General features: G+C 39.2%; 1 protein-coding gene across 1 annotated transcript; it reads left to right on the forward strand.

Annotated features, from left to right (window-relative positions):
• Positions 1 to 2,737: 2,737 nt before the first annotated feature.
• Positions 2,738 to 3,430, forward strand: LOC309552900 (olfactory receptor 5G26-like; the record flags this gene model as incomplete). The annotated part of the gene is made up of 1 exon (XM_082253808.1): positions 2,738 to 3,430. The coding sequence occupies one exon, from the start codon at positions 2,738 to 2,740 to the stop codon at positions 3,428 to 3,430; it is 693 nt and encodes a 230-aa protein (XP_082109934.1).
• Positions 3,431 to 15,197: the final 11,767 nt, after the last annotated feature.

The following is a 15,197-nucleotide window of genomic DNA, read 5'->3' on the forward strand; positions in this document are numbered from 1 at the left end:
GACCACAAGATTTGTTCTTGGATAGAAAACTGGTTACAGGGGTGTGTCCAAAGGGTGGTGATAAAAAATGTTTACTCAGATTGGTCTGGAGTGGTAAGTGGGATCCCCCATGGTTCTGTCCTGGGACCAATTCTATTCAATTTATTCATAAATAATATAGAGGACGGGATTATTAGCTCAATCTCAGTTTTTGTGGATGACGGTGCTGATGGTTGTATTATTGATCTTGATGGAGAAGTCAGGGGAGGGGGCACAGGCCGGAGGAAATATTATGAGCTCCATTTGAAAAAGATTGAGTTTGAGGAAGTGGTGTGACATCCATGCTTTTATGTCAGTTGATAAGTTAGTAAGGTGAGAGGAGAATTAAAGAGTGAGGTGAGGAGCAGAGAGATAGATTTGTGTGTCGTCAGAGATGGTACTGGAAGCAATGGGAGTTTATCAAGTAACCAAGGGAGGAGGTGTAGATGGAGAAGAGAAGGGGGTCCAAAGACAGAACCTTGGGGGACCTCTACAGAAAGAGGAAGTGGAAAGGAGGAGACAGAGTTAAAGGTAATGTTGAAGGCACACTGTGATGGGTAGGAGGAGAACCAGGAGAGAGGAAAGTCTTGAAGGCCAAGACAGTGGAGTTTTTAGAGGAGGAGGGGATCAACAGTATCAAAGGATGTAGAGAGTTCTAGTAGTATGAGTATGGAGTAGTGGCCATTGGTTTTGTCAGTTAGTCAATCAGTAGTGTGTTTTAGCAGGGCAGTTTCAGTGAATTGTAGTAAGCGAAAGCCTGACTGTAAGGGCTCAAGAAGGTTGTGGTCAGTGAGGTAGAAGCTTAAACGGTTGTAGACTAAGCCTTATAGATGTTTAGAGGTAAATGGAAGCAAGGAGATGGGTCCTAAGTTGTTCAGGCTGATGGGGTCCAGTGAGGGCTTTTTAATTATGGGGGTGATCAGCATGTGCTTTAGAGGGGAGAGGAAGGTACCAGTAGAGAGGGAGAGATTGAAGATGTGAGTGAGGGAACATAGGATAGAACAGAAGGGTGACTGTAGTAGTTGTGAGGAAGCAGGGTCCAGCAGACAGATGGTAAGGGGGGCTTCTGGGAAAACTTTAGCGACCTCTTCAGTAGTACCTAGGTCAAAAGGAGGTAAGTCTTGAGGGCGGTTTTGTACAGGGTATGTTAAGAGGGATAGATGTCTGTGTAGTGGAGATGCCCCCGTGAATTGCATCAGCCTTGTTTTTGAAGTGACTGGCTATCTCATGAGCAGTGAGTGAGATACTGGGTTGAGGTGGTGCTGGTGGAGAAAGTAGAGAATTAAAAGATTGAATAAGATTGAAAGGTCAAATAAAGACAGCAGTACATCCAGTTCATAATGTGTGTGTGTGTGTTTATGTTGCTACCAATGTTCATATGCCTGTACTTTGTGTTTACTGAGAAACACATCTAAAAGTTTTTCTATTTTATCTATACTCCCTGCTGACACCACCAAATGTGGAAGGAAGTTCCACATTCTTACCGTTCCAGCAGTAAGGAACTCCTTACGTTTGGGATTGAACCACTTCTCATGCAACTTGTGTGGCCACTTGTCTTCTTTGGAGACCTGAGATTAAATAGTTTTCTAGTTATTGAAAGGAATTAATCATTTTATTTTTACTAGACAAAACATTATTTCAAATATACTATAACAAAGGTAAATATGAGATGCTAATAGATATAATGCTGTTCTGCTTTGCACTTTAAAAAATAGGGCTGATTTACTAAAGGCAAATAGGCAAGGGAATTTTCTATTAGCTTATTGAAGGTGTGAAATGTTGATCATCCAATCATGTGCAAGCAAAAATACAAATTTTCTTTAGTTGCTTTGCACATGATTGAGTATTCTTTGCAAAGTTAATTTGTACCACAGTCACTAAGCTAAGGGAAAATTCCCTTGCAAAGTGAAAATTACATTGCAAAATGTAAATCCTTCGTGTTTTTAGTAGATTAACCCTATTTGGTATTGTGCTGTAGAAAATTAAACTTAAAAAAAAAAAGAAAATTAAACTTAAAGCTGAACTCTGGGTGCTCAGAAACTTCTTCCACTCCCCCTCCAACTAATTGCTGGGGAAAAAAAAAAAAACGTATTAGTGCAAAAAAATACTCATCTAAGTCATGTGACCTGGGTCCTGAGTCTTTCTAAGTTCTTTCCTGCAGAGAAGGAGGGGGTTGTTATTCGGGTGTCCATGTCACAGCCTTGGTGACATGGACACTCCCTATTGGCTACCAGGCAGGGTCCCCAGCAGAGAGACAATGGAGCCATCAATTGGGACTCCTGCAATCCCAGTCCCAGGTGTGGGACATAAATGGTGAATTTTGGTGAATATATAAAAAAATCAAAAGGGATTTATTTAGGAAAATACTGCTGAATGGGTTTGAGGGTGCTGGAAGAATGTAGGTGATTGGCATGTCTGAAGATGGCCTTTAATGCTAATAATTATAATCTCTCTCTGTGCAGATACAAAACAATTGATTATGAGGGAGAAAAATGGCACAGCAATTAAACATTTTTTTCTTTTGGGATTTCCAGACATTGGTGGATTCCGGACTGTTCTCTTCATATTTATTCTCATAGCTTATACTTCTGCACTTTTTATTGATGGATTGATTATCACAGCAGTCTCAACCAAAAAATTTGCTGCCTCTCCTATGTACTTTTTTCTCAAAAACTTCTTGTGTTCAGAAATTTTGTTAGCGACCCTTTTTGTTCCCAACATGTTACGGGTCATATGGCTGAATGGAGCTATCATCTCTATCCCTTGCTGCATTGCTCAGAGTTACCTCTATTGTGCCTCAGGTAGCACAGAAAGTTATCTTCTTGCAGCGATGGCCTATGACCGGTACTTGGCCATATGTAAGCCTTTGCTGTATAACAAAATTATGAGCCAGAATCTTCAATATTCTCTGGTAATCCTTTGCTGGATGCTTGGCTTTATGTCCACACTGGTAACAATGGGTTTTGTGACTCAACTAAAATTCTGTGGACCCAACATCATTGACCATTACTTCTGTGACCTTGCTCCCTTTGTTGACCTTGCTTGCTCAGACACTTCAGCTTTTAAGATGGAAATATTAATCCTCTCATTTCCTATCATGGTCATACCATTTATTTTGGTTTTGGTGAGCTACAGTTATGTCATATTTACCATTCTATGCATGTCTTCTATCACTGGGAGGAAGAAAGCTTTCTCAACCTGTAGCTCTCACCTCTCCGTAGTGACAATTTATTTTGGGTCCCTAATAATAATTTATCTGGTTCCATCAAGCTCACAAACTCTTAACAAGATGGTATCAGTTCTTTACACAGTGGTAACACCCTTGTTTAATCCCTTTATATATAGTATAAGAAATAAGGAAATCAGAGCTGTTATACGTACGTGCAATAATTACTTCACAGCAGATACCTAACATAAGTTAAATAGAGAGAAAGACTGATAACACTGCCTGCTTTGGACTTTTTAACCAGTGACTATTTAAATGTAAAATATTTTTGACTTAGAGTCATAAAGAAAATATGCATTTTTATTCCATTGATGTTGAGTTTATTAAATATAACATTAAAAAATATTACATTACAACATGTTTTTTTTTTGGGGATGTGTACTTAAATAAATAAATTATATTTCAGCCATGAGGAAAGATTAGAGGAACTGAATTTATTCTCTCTTGAGAAGAGGAGATTAAGGGGGGATATGATCAACATGTATAAATACATAAGGGGTCCAACTTGGTGTTAAGTTATTCACTTTAAGGTCAACATAGAGGGCAAGGGGGCACTCTTTATGTGAATAAATATAAAGTGAAGAAAGTGCTAAAAATAAAGTGCCATGTGAATACAATCAGTATCTAATCAGAATCTGAAGACTGTGCGAAAATATATAGAGTAACATCAAAAATACATTAACAGTTAAAAAAAGAGCTATGTATGAAGTACAGAATCTAATAAAAAAATTGATAAAGATTACTCAAAAATAGTTCATAGATGGTCCAATAACCAGTGCCCTTCGGAGAAATTCATACACGTTCCAATAACCAGTGTATTAGTGCAAAAAAACGTGTTGGTGCTTCTTCAATTTCTTAAAAAAGTGCTTAACAGTGCCGAGGTGCCACACTCCCCTCATATATCCCTACTCACCAGAAACGAAGACCCACTATTGGCTCGGATGTGGCTATTGGTGAGTATAGGGTCCAGGAAGAAAATGTGTGAAGATATCTTCCAAACAAGCTGCTCGTTATTAATGGCAAATGATGGTTCCTTGGTGGGCTCAGCCCAATTGAAAAGAGGAGATCATAGTATAATATTGTATGGACAATTTTATTAATAAAATGTAACCGTGTATACTCACAAACAACTAAAAAATATAGGCAGCAGATCTATAATGCAATGCTTCCTGGAACGCTGACTAGCATGCGTTCCACCAAGGAACAGGAAGTGACGTAGATGGTTAGGTTACGCCGGAAATTATGTCTACGTGTTTCGCCCGCCTCCCAATGGACATCCATGAATGATATAGCTATTAACTTGCATGGTTGTGAACTGACGTGTGTAGAAACATGAAGAGTCATGGAGGGAACATTATAAAATTCTTGACAGTGTCCCTTCCATGAATTTACCAACAGCTCTAACATTAAAATCATTGAAGGCAACCACTTAGTGTGCAGTGTCCATATATCATGCAACACCTGAAATAACAATTGTGACCCAGGGTCTTACAGCTGCTAAGACTTTGAAGTATACAATTAAGGCCTTTGTTTTAAATAAAAATATGTTTGTTTTTTTTTTTTAAATGTAAGCTTTTTTTTTAAAGGGTCTAAATGTATTTGTGTTCTATAGTTTTCTTACAATATACAGCAAATACTTATTTCAAAGTTTCATTGTGAAAATGTTTGTTTTGTAAGGTAGCACCTAACTTTTTCACTAAGTTTTAGTGTGAACTTTTTGAGCATTTGCTAGAAATGAAAACAAAGTAACATTCATTATAAATTTTGTGGAAAAAACACGTTATACTTACCTGGTCCTCCCTAGCTCTCCATTTTTTTTTTTTTTTTACGTTCAGCCCACTAGGTTGAACAAAAACAAGCAGCTAGTGTCTACTAGGTTTAACACAGTTTGCTTGCACATTCATCTTTGTGTGCTGAAGATTAGGTTACATTTAGAAGTAAAGATTGTGTTGCCTCATGATGCAAGCTATGTACTGTATTAATGTGTACCTACTTAAAGTGGTTCTAAAGCCTTAAAGTGATTGTAACATTTCATTTTTTTTTAAAAATAACAAACATGTTATACTTACCTTCTCTGTTCAGTTGATATTGCTCAGAGTAGCCTGGATCCTCCTAATCTTGGGTCCCTCTGCGGTGCTCCTGGCCCCTCCCTCCTGTTGAGTACCCCCACAGCAGGCAGCTTGCTATGAGGTAGCCAAATACTGAAAATTACGACAAATAGTGATGTAAAAAACGTGCAAATAAATAAGTGGAATAATTAGAATTGAGATGATCAAAAAATGTCCAATATTAAATTAATAGATAAATAAATAGATAAAAATAAATAAATAAATATATAATAGTCCAAAGAGTCCCAGTAAAGTGACACAATGTGCAAGAAGCAAATGGTGCTGTGTTATATCCAATGCCAGTGCACAATTCGCCACCAACTGTAGGTCTGTTTACCAGAAGCCAGATGAAAAAGGCTTATCAATCACCAAACGATTGGGTCAAAGAGGCAGAGCTTATATCAACCAATGAAGCCTGGATGGGACCTGGATATCCGCAAAAACATATGTATAGGCAGAATGTATCACCCAATGCCAACCCTTTATCTCAGAATCCACGGGTAAGGATAGCAAGAGAATGCATAGGGGACTCCATAGTGCATACCATTAAATCAATTTTATTAAAATGTGAAAAAACACTTACATAGACAGCAGATTATAAGTGTAAAAACAAAGCAGCCTGCCGGCTGGAAGTCCGCCTGTCCTTCCGGGTTAACACGGGTGACGTCAGCACGTCGTGAGCCGGCGCGTTTTTTCACAACTGCCGACCTGCCGTCATATAACTTGACTTAAACCAAGTTTGGTCTCCATTCAGAGACTGGCCACATCAATCACCTTGCAGGTGGACAGACAGAATGTATCCTGACCAAAACCAGGATGCTGGACTGAAACCATGCTCCTGACAATTCCATTTTTGTTCTTGCCTTTAACATTCTATGTTGAATTGGTAATTTAACTAACCTTGCCATTTTATCAATTTTTCCATGAAAGATGGCATGCTCCTGCTGAATTTCCTACATATAAGTTGACATGAGCAAAAAAGCCAACATTTTTTCTAGTTTATTCAGCTAATCAGGGTCCCAGCTACTTAAAATGACTTGTCACTAATGAACAAAATGGAGTTTAGTGCGGAACATATTAAAGCTTATGTATTTGCTTTTGAATTTGGTAAAAATGAATAAAATAGACTACCAATGTGACTTTTAACTTGCTAATAAAATGGGTGCTCCCCCACCAATTTATTATGTCCTCTGCTGAAACACCTGGTACAGCCTTGCAAAAGCCAATCTGACAGCAACAAAGCACAATGCAGGAACATGCTATCAGAAAACACCTGGCCTGGGACCTGTGAGTGTGTGAGTGTCTTTGATTGAAGCTCCGTGCATAGAGTCATAGTTAGGCATGCAGCTACACACAGGACAGTGGCGGCCTGTCCATTAGGGGCACAGGGGTGCCACCCCCCCTATCCATGTGTCCGCCCCCCTAATCTACATGCAGGGCGCCAGACGCCAGGGGTCTGTCTGCCGCTGGAGTGGTGGGGGGGTCGGTCTGCCACCCGCTGCCCCTCCGACTGATGGAGCAACAGCCACCACTGACACAGGAGTATGCTTGTCCGTTTGTGTGTTTCTCAGTGCATGGGCAAGAAGCAAATGGTGCTGTGTGATATCCAATGCCAGTGCACAATCCGCCACCAACTGTAGGTCTGCTTACCAGAAGCCAGAAAAAAAAGGCTTATCAATCACCAAACGATTGGGTCAAAGAAGCAGAGCTTATATCAACCAATGAAGCCTGGATGGTACCTGGATTTTATTTTTTATTGAACTTTACTGCTATCACAAGGGATGAACAACATTCCTTGTGACAGCATAGGCTGTGACAGGTCCTCTTTATGGAGAGATCTGGGGTCTTTTAGACTCCAGATCTTTCCTCTGTCTTCCAAAGTATCTGATACAACTGAGATCCATTTGATCAAATGCTTTCACAAGCTAGTAATGGCTTGGAAACTACAAACCAAACTGAGTGACCAAATCCCCATTTCTAACGTCAGAGACGAGGGGCAGAAATGTCTGTCCCTCTCTTCTCAGTAAATGCAACAAAGGCGGTCACATTGTTCCCAGGGTCCCTGAGGATCCTAGGAAGGTGGTGGGTGGCAGCAGGAAGGGGATAACCCCTTCCCCCACATGTAAAAGTAATCAAGTGGCTGTATAGCTTCTCGGGTCTATTTACCTTATAGGAAATCGCTGTCACTAAAAAATGATACCACCTCTCCCATCCGAGGACGTATATATACATATGTTGGACAGTGAGGCATTCAGGGATGGCCTGAATTAGTGTGAGTGCTGTCTGCTTTTCAGCTTGTACTTTTTACTCTTGCTCTTTACTGCTGCCTAAACCTTAGCTTTATCCATGGTCTTAATCCAGCTTATGATTTGGTACTGTGCTGCCCACTAATTGCTGACCTTGGCTTGCTCTGTGACTTGGTTACTGCCGCTAATTCTGCTCCCTACTGTTGCTTAGTACCTGCTCTGGACTACTCTAAGTTGAGTAGTCCGTCTAATCAGTTAAAGAAGTCTATGTATACTATTTCCGCCTGCCTGCTGGTTTCATTGGCAGATCCTGACATCCTGAACCTGTGGCCTAGCCAGAGTTTAGCTTTAACTTCTGCTGATACACTTTGTGGTTTGACTGACACTTCCGTCCACATGAGCAGCTTGATCTTCCTGGTAGGCCTCTCCAGTCTGAGGTCAAGTCATGGTCAGGACAGGTGATACGTGACTAAATATTTTGCCATAGTTGGATTAAAACCAATGCATAGAAACCTAACTTGAGAAATCAGGACTTTAACAGTAGAAAAAAATCTCATAATTTTATTTGTACAAAAGTAAAAACAATACGATAATATAAAAAATCTGGGATAATACAAAACATGATCACATGTGCATATTGTACATCATATATTGCTTTCCTCATCATCCGTGCCATATTTAGGTGAAGGGTTGCTTGCTGTGACTTCAACGCATTATTCGGGTCAATAGCCTGCTTAATCAGGAAGATAATTAGTCAAGCTCTCTAGTAAATACAGTATATAGATTATATAGATTGTGCAAAAACAACATAAGTTAGACCATACAACCAACAACTGCACCTCCTAGAAGAAATGGACCAAGCTTATTTGGGATATCCAGTTTTGGCCCTTGGAATGGATCATTGGTTCAAAATGGGTGTTGCACTTTTAGTTATACTTGCTCACAATTGGCCAATTTATGTGTAAGACTAGCCATATGAAATCTCCATCCACATGGGCATATCACATAGTATGTTATAGGAGCCTGGTCAGGTAATGGCCGTCATATACAAAAATCAACCAATTCACCAGGGAGAGGTCAACCACCTACTTGCCATTACTGGGGGCAGGTAGGTGGTCGTGTATACCCCCTTGTCAGCACCTTTTCCTTGTCACCAGGGGCAGTGAACAGTTCAGTGTAAGTCAGCATAGGGCTAGGGTACCTTGGATGACCCCATTTTACCTCAAGGCCCCCCCCCCCGCCCTCAGTGTTAAAATACATGAGGGCTATCAGCATAGAAGGGGGCTGAAAGGAAACTGCAACCCAGTCTGCTTCATTCTGGGGATGGGGTGCTGCTTTTAATATTTTTCATTAAAAATGTAATCTTAAACCTTTCAGTACTTCAAATGGAAACTGAAAAAACAGAGTTTCAACATAATTGAAAGCATATTAGCAAATTAACAAAATAATAATGCTGTTTTTTTAACAGGATGGGCTCAAAACATGCTCATAAAGGATTCAAGGACAGGGGCAGAACAATATTACCCTGAAACAGGAAGAGCCTGTAAAAAAAATATTCATGGCAGGAATACCAGGGATAATTTTAATCAAAAATTGAAAGGGACTTCTGAAATTAATATAGAAAAGTTGGGGGGTGATATATGCCACTTAGGTATTTGATTGAGAGGGACTCTAGATGAGCTATTGAAGTATTCTAAATGGTGAATCTCTATTAGGATAGTAGATATGAGATTAGGATGGAGTCCTCCACCATCAGCAGCCAATTCTGGTATTTTTCACCAAATACTTCCAGAATAATTATACAGAGAGTGAATCAGCGCTAATGGGATAAATCTCAGAAAAGCTCTGAAAGAGCTAACATCATATCATAAAATTCTGAATAAATGTATGGATAAAAGTATAAATATATATATGGGCTTGTGTTGTTGATACTAATGGGCCTGGAATGTATCTGACCATAAACAGTCCCTTTAACCATTGGAATAAATTATCTAGAATAAGCCAAAAATCACATCCTATGGTCAGAATCGCAAAGTTAGAAATATATCTGTCTTCAATAAAATATTAACAATATTATTATTATTATAAAAACATTAATAGTATTCTCAACCATATATCTGTCTTCACTCTAAGAATCAAACCATATATCAAAGAAAATAATCAGAACATGCGATCACAGTCGCAAGAAGAATATCTATATCTCTGCCCTTAATCCAATTCGCTGAACTCATCCAAAAATGATCTCAAATAATAATTAATAAATAGATAAAATATTGTGTTAAATCCCCGTGTTGCATATTTGATCAAAGTATATATTAGTGTATAAAATCTATATATAAAAAAACACAATAATATCTGTAAACAACAACAATTCAATAATTTATATATAAATATGTGTTGAAAATAGGTGATGGTGAGAATCCCTCAAACGGTGGGAATAAATGTATAACTGTATTAAATGAATAAATACTGCATAGATAAATAGATAGATTAAGTCCTTATACCATAGGTGAAAGTCCTTGTGCAATATTTAAAGTATTCAATAAATAAATACTGAATAAATAAATAGATAGATAAAGTCCTTATGCAATGAGTAAAAGTCCTTGTGCAATAATTAAAGTGACTATAAGTGATCAAACAAAATACATAGTGCTCGAAATGAAGTGATCAATAGTGATTTTTCTTTAAGACAATAAGGTGAATTTCCAGTGATGTGATCTGAAGTGAGCAAACTCACTTTAGTGCAATGGCCGCTCACCTCATTGCACCATTAACCGGTTGCCGACCGCCGCACGACTATATACTGCGGCGGTCAGCCCCGGCCAGGCAGAGTGACGTATCGGTACGTCACTCGCCTGTCACTGACTTGCGAGCCTATTGCGGGCGGGCGCGCGCCCGCCGCGGCTCGTTCACAGACAAGTCAGTGCGTGTGACCGGCGGACTCCATGTCCGCCAGTCACACTACGATTGCTCCTGTGAAGGGAGAAAGACAGAGCGGCTTGTGTAAACAAGCTGCCTGTCAGTTCTCCCTGTGTAAAAGTGAAGATCTGTCCGTTCTACTATGTAGAACGGTTGATCTTTGCTTTTACACCAATAGGAATGTCCCTGCACAGTTAGAATCACACCCCTAGGACACACTTAACCCCTCCCTGTCCAATAAAGTTAACCCCTTCCCTGCCAGTGTCATTTTTGCAGTAACAGTGCATATGTATAGCACTGATTACTGCAGTAATGTCACTGGTACCCCCAAAAGTGTCAAAAATGTCAGTCAAGGGTCCGATCTGTCCGCCGCAATGTCGCAGTACCGAAAAAAAAATCGCAGATCGCCGCCATTACGCGTTAAAAAAAAAAACACCAAAAATGACAAAAATCTTTCCCTTTATTAGTAAACGCGATAACTTTTGCGCAAACCAATCAAAATACACTTTTTGCAATTTTTTTTACCAAACATAGGTAGCATAAAACAAATTGGCCGAAAAATGTTAAAAAATTTTGATTTTTACATTTTTTTTGGGGAATTTCATATAAAAAAATGTGTAAAATATTGTTATTTTTGCAAAATTTATGCTCTTTTTTTGTTTATAGCGCGTGATCAAAAAATCGCACAGGTGATCAAATACCACCAAAAGAAACTCTGTTTGTGGGAAAAAAAGGACGTCAAATTCGTTTAGGTACAGCGTCGCACGACCGCGCAATTGTCCGTTAAAGTCACGCAGTAAAAAATCGCAAAAAAACCCCTGGTCCTTTAGCAGCCAAATCCTCCGGGGCTTAAGTGATTAAAGGCGATTTATGCTGATATATAGCCCTGGGATATGAATGCAGGATTTCCTTAATGGGCTTGTAGTTATGCTGGTATCCACTGTTACCGATATCGGCACCTAGTGACTCCCACTGCTTCCTCAATCGCCACCTTTCCAATGGATATTCCAGTGATGCCAGTGTACTCAAAGAAACATATTGGAATCCATAGTGAAGTATGTCATAAAATAGATATTTATTCAAACAATATATCGAATACACTCACATTTAAAATGACGATAGCGGGCAAAAAACGGCAGCCGCAATAGTGCGGTAACGATCCTCTGGGTACTTCCGGCTACGGCCGTAAACTGGAAGTAGACGTCACCCGATGCCTCCCGACGTGTTGCGTCACAATCCACGTGACTTTATCACGTGACTTTATTATTAGTATCAACACAATCCCATATATATATTTATACTTTTATCCATACATTTATTCAGAATTTTATGATATGATGCTATGTTAGCTCTTTCAGAGCTTTTCTGAGACTTCTGAAATTACATCACCACGTCACAGATTATATTAATTTAGAGATTTTAGTGGTTGGGCTTTCATTTTTGTAATAAGTCCAGAAAATGGTCTCCATATTGCCATGACACCACCAGCACAGATGTCAATCCAGTGATTTCAGTGTTTTCAAGTCATTGCTGTTCAGATGGTCTTCAGACTTTCCCTTTCAGACAAGTATTGCACAAAAATTAGAGTTTGACCACTGATTACCTGGGCGCTCGTATCAAACTGCAAGGCTAAATAACAAGATCGTTTGAATTGACACATTACTGTATTTAAAAGGTCATCTGCACATTCAAAATGTATCAATGACAATAAATATAACAAAAGAAAAATATTTCAACAGAATTGGGACAGATCTCACATACACACTTCCCCTGTGCATGTTGTTCCCTATGGCCACCCCTTCTGCAGCCAAATACCTATTGTATATGTAAACCCAATGACTTAAATCTCATATTAGCTTGATAGTTACATGCATTGTGCAGGGACAGTCCATACAGGCAGATAGTTATCCATAATGCCTTATCACCAAGGCATGTGTGATTAGCCCCAAATTTATTCTGCAACAGGACAACGACCCCAAACATACCGCTAATGTCATTAAAAACTATCCTTAGCATAAAGAAGAACAAGTCCTGGAAGTGCTGGTTTGGCCCCCACAGAGCCCTGATCTCAACATTATCGAGTCTGAAGAGACAGAAAGATTTCCACAGAAGATCTGTGTTTAGTTCTTCAAAATGTCTGGAATAACCTACCTGCCGAGTTCCTTCAAAAACTGTGTGTAAGTGTACCTAGAAGAATTGATGCTGTTTTGAAGGCAAAGGGTGGTAACACCAAATATTGATTTAGTTACATAGTTAGTGAGGTTGAAAAAAGACATGAGTCCATCCAGTTCAACCTATGATGTGTGTGTGTGTTTGCTTTTAGCCGTACATTGTATACCCCTGTATGTTGTGGTCTTTAAGGTGTCCATCTAACAGTTTTTTGAAACTATCAATGCTCCCTGCTGATACGACTGCTTGTGGAAGAGAATTCCACATCCTTACCGCTCTTACAGTGAAGAACCCCTTACGCACTTTAAGGTTAAACCGCCTTTCCTCTAGTTTTAGTGAGTGGCCACGTGTCTTATTGTATCTCCTTTCTCTGAATAGTTTGTTCCTTATGCTCGGGTCGCCAGTACAGTATTTGTACATTGATATCATATCCCCCCTCAATCGTCTCTTCTCCAGAGAGAATAAGTTCAGGGCTTGTAGTCTTTCTTCATAGCTGATGTCCTCCATCCCCCTAATTATTTTTGTTGCCCTTCTCTGGACTTTCTCCAGTTCCAGCACATCCTTTCTGAGGACCGGTGCCCAGAACTGGACAGCATACTCCAGATGTGGCCAGACCAGAGTCTTGTAGAGCGGGAGAATAATCTAATTCTGATTCTAATTCTGATTTGATTTTATTTCTCTTCTGTTCATTTACTTTCCATTTTGTTAATTGTTAAAAATAAACTATTAACACTTCTTTTTTTTTAAAAGCATTTTTAACCACTTGCCTACTGGGTACTTTCTTCTCCTCCCTGCCCAATCCAATTTTAAGCTTTCAGTGCTGTCACATTTTGAATGACATCATGCAACACTGTACCCAAACAAAGTATTTATCATTTTTTTAGACAGATAGAGCTTTCTTTTGGTGGTATTTAATCACCTGAGTTTTTTTTTCTGTAAACAAACAAACAAAATGTCCAAAAACTTTACAATTTAGAAAAACAAAGTTTTCTTAGAGTCTGTAATACAATTTTGTAAATAAGTACTTTTTCTCCTTCACTGATGTGCACTGATAGGCAGCACTGATGGGCACTGATATGGGGCACTGATGGGCGGCACTGATGGTCACTGATAGGTGGTACCGGCAGGCATCACTGACAGGCACTGAAAGGTAGCACTAATAGGCACTGATTGGTATCACTGATGGGCACTGATTGGCATCACTGGTGGACACAGGTGGGCATCACTGGTGAACACAGGTGAAGTGACCCTCCCTGTTAGGAGAGCCACTTATCGACTCTCCTCCACTCACACTCTCAGCACGAATAGAGGAATGGTGATAACTAGCACTTCCTATTTATACTGTGATCAGCTGTGATTGGACATGTCAAAAGGCTCTTTACCATAATCAGAGATGCGGTCTTTCCAGGTGACACACTTCACCACCGATCGCCATGCTGCCCACCCAAGGGGGCGTGCACGGGTTATTTGTTCTGAAGGACATCATGTGGCATCCAGTCAGAACAATGAAACCCCCATTTTGCTATAGGACGGACTGGAAGGTGTTAAACACCTGATGGTGGACCGTTAATCAGAGTTGGGTTTTAGGGCACCTCATATCATTTTGTTGCTATCCTAGTCCACTGTTTTATGTTTATTGGTTTGGTAAAAGAAAATAAAGAGAAAGCCATGGAAAAACCAGTAGGAATACATCCCTAAAGAAATTACACAAATGTATTCCTTTTAGAATAAAAGATTTACTGCCTCCACTCAACACAACAATTATGACCATTGGGAAAACAATTCCTTTTTTTAGATGCGCTTCCACATAAAGACTGAATAAATAACTGGGATTCCTTGCAGCTAGAAGCTAGAAGTCTTGATACTTATAAACAATGTTCCAGTTTCCATTTTATATTCACAGGAACTTTTATAGTCACTATTGTCCACTGTGTTACGGCTGTTTTCCTAATCCTCCTTCTATTGGCCCGTGTTATCAAATTCAAGGATTTGAGAATTTAAACATTTTTCCACACATATGAAATGCATGTGTTATGTGTTTGTAAACCAAATTATTTGACTGGTTTTATAATGAAATGAATCTACCTAAGATTTGTACTAAATATATTTTTTCATTAACCTGGCTTTTCATTATTTTGTATCCTTTCCTTGAGATTTAGAGGCTACGTTTTGTACAATTATTCCATAAATGACTCCCCATCTTATACACACCTGTACAGGATTACCTGGGAAAGTTTCTAGTGGAAGCCATACAGTTCAACTTGGGCCATACAGTAGTGATCTGGGAGACTATTGTACAGGTGAATATAAATATTAGATGCAATTAAAGTTATGGAATATTTTAGAAAATTAGAAAAAACTATATTGGGAGATCTTTCAAATGCCAAATAAAAAAAAAAATGTTGCCCCTGTTATGGGGTAACACTAACTTTCTAAACTTTCTAAAGATGTTCTATCTAGCAAATTAAAATGTACTTCTTTTCTTAGCCTAAAAAATGGACATGTAGCATT

This window comes from Pelophylax lessonae (genome assembly GCF_965119305.1).
Source record: "Pelophylax lessonae genome assembly, chromosome: 4".
In the NCBI taxonomy this organism is placed as follows: Eukaryota; Metazoa; Chordata; class Amphibia; order Anura; family Ranidae; genus Pelophylax; species Pelophylax lessonae.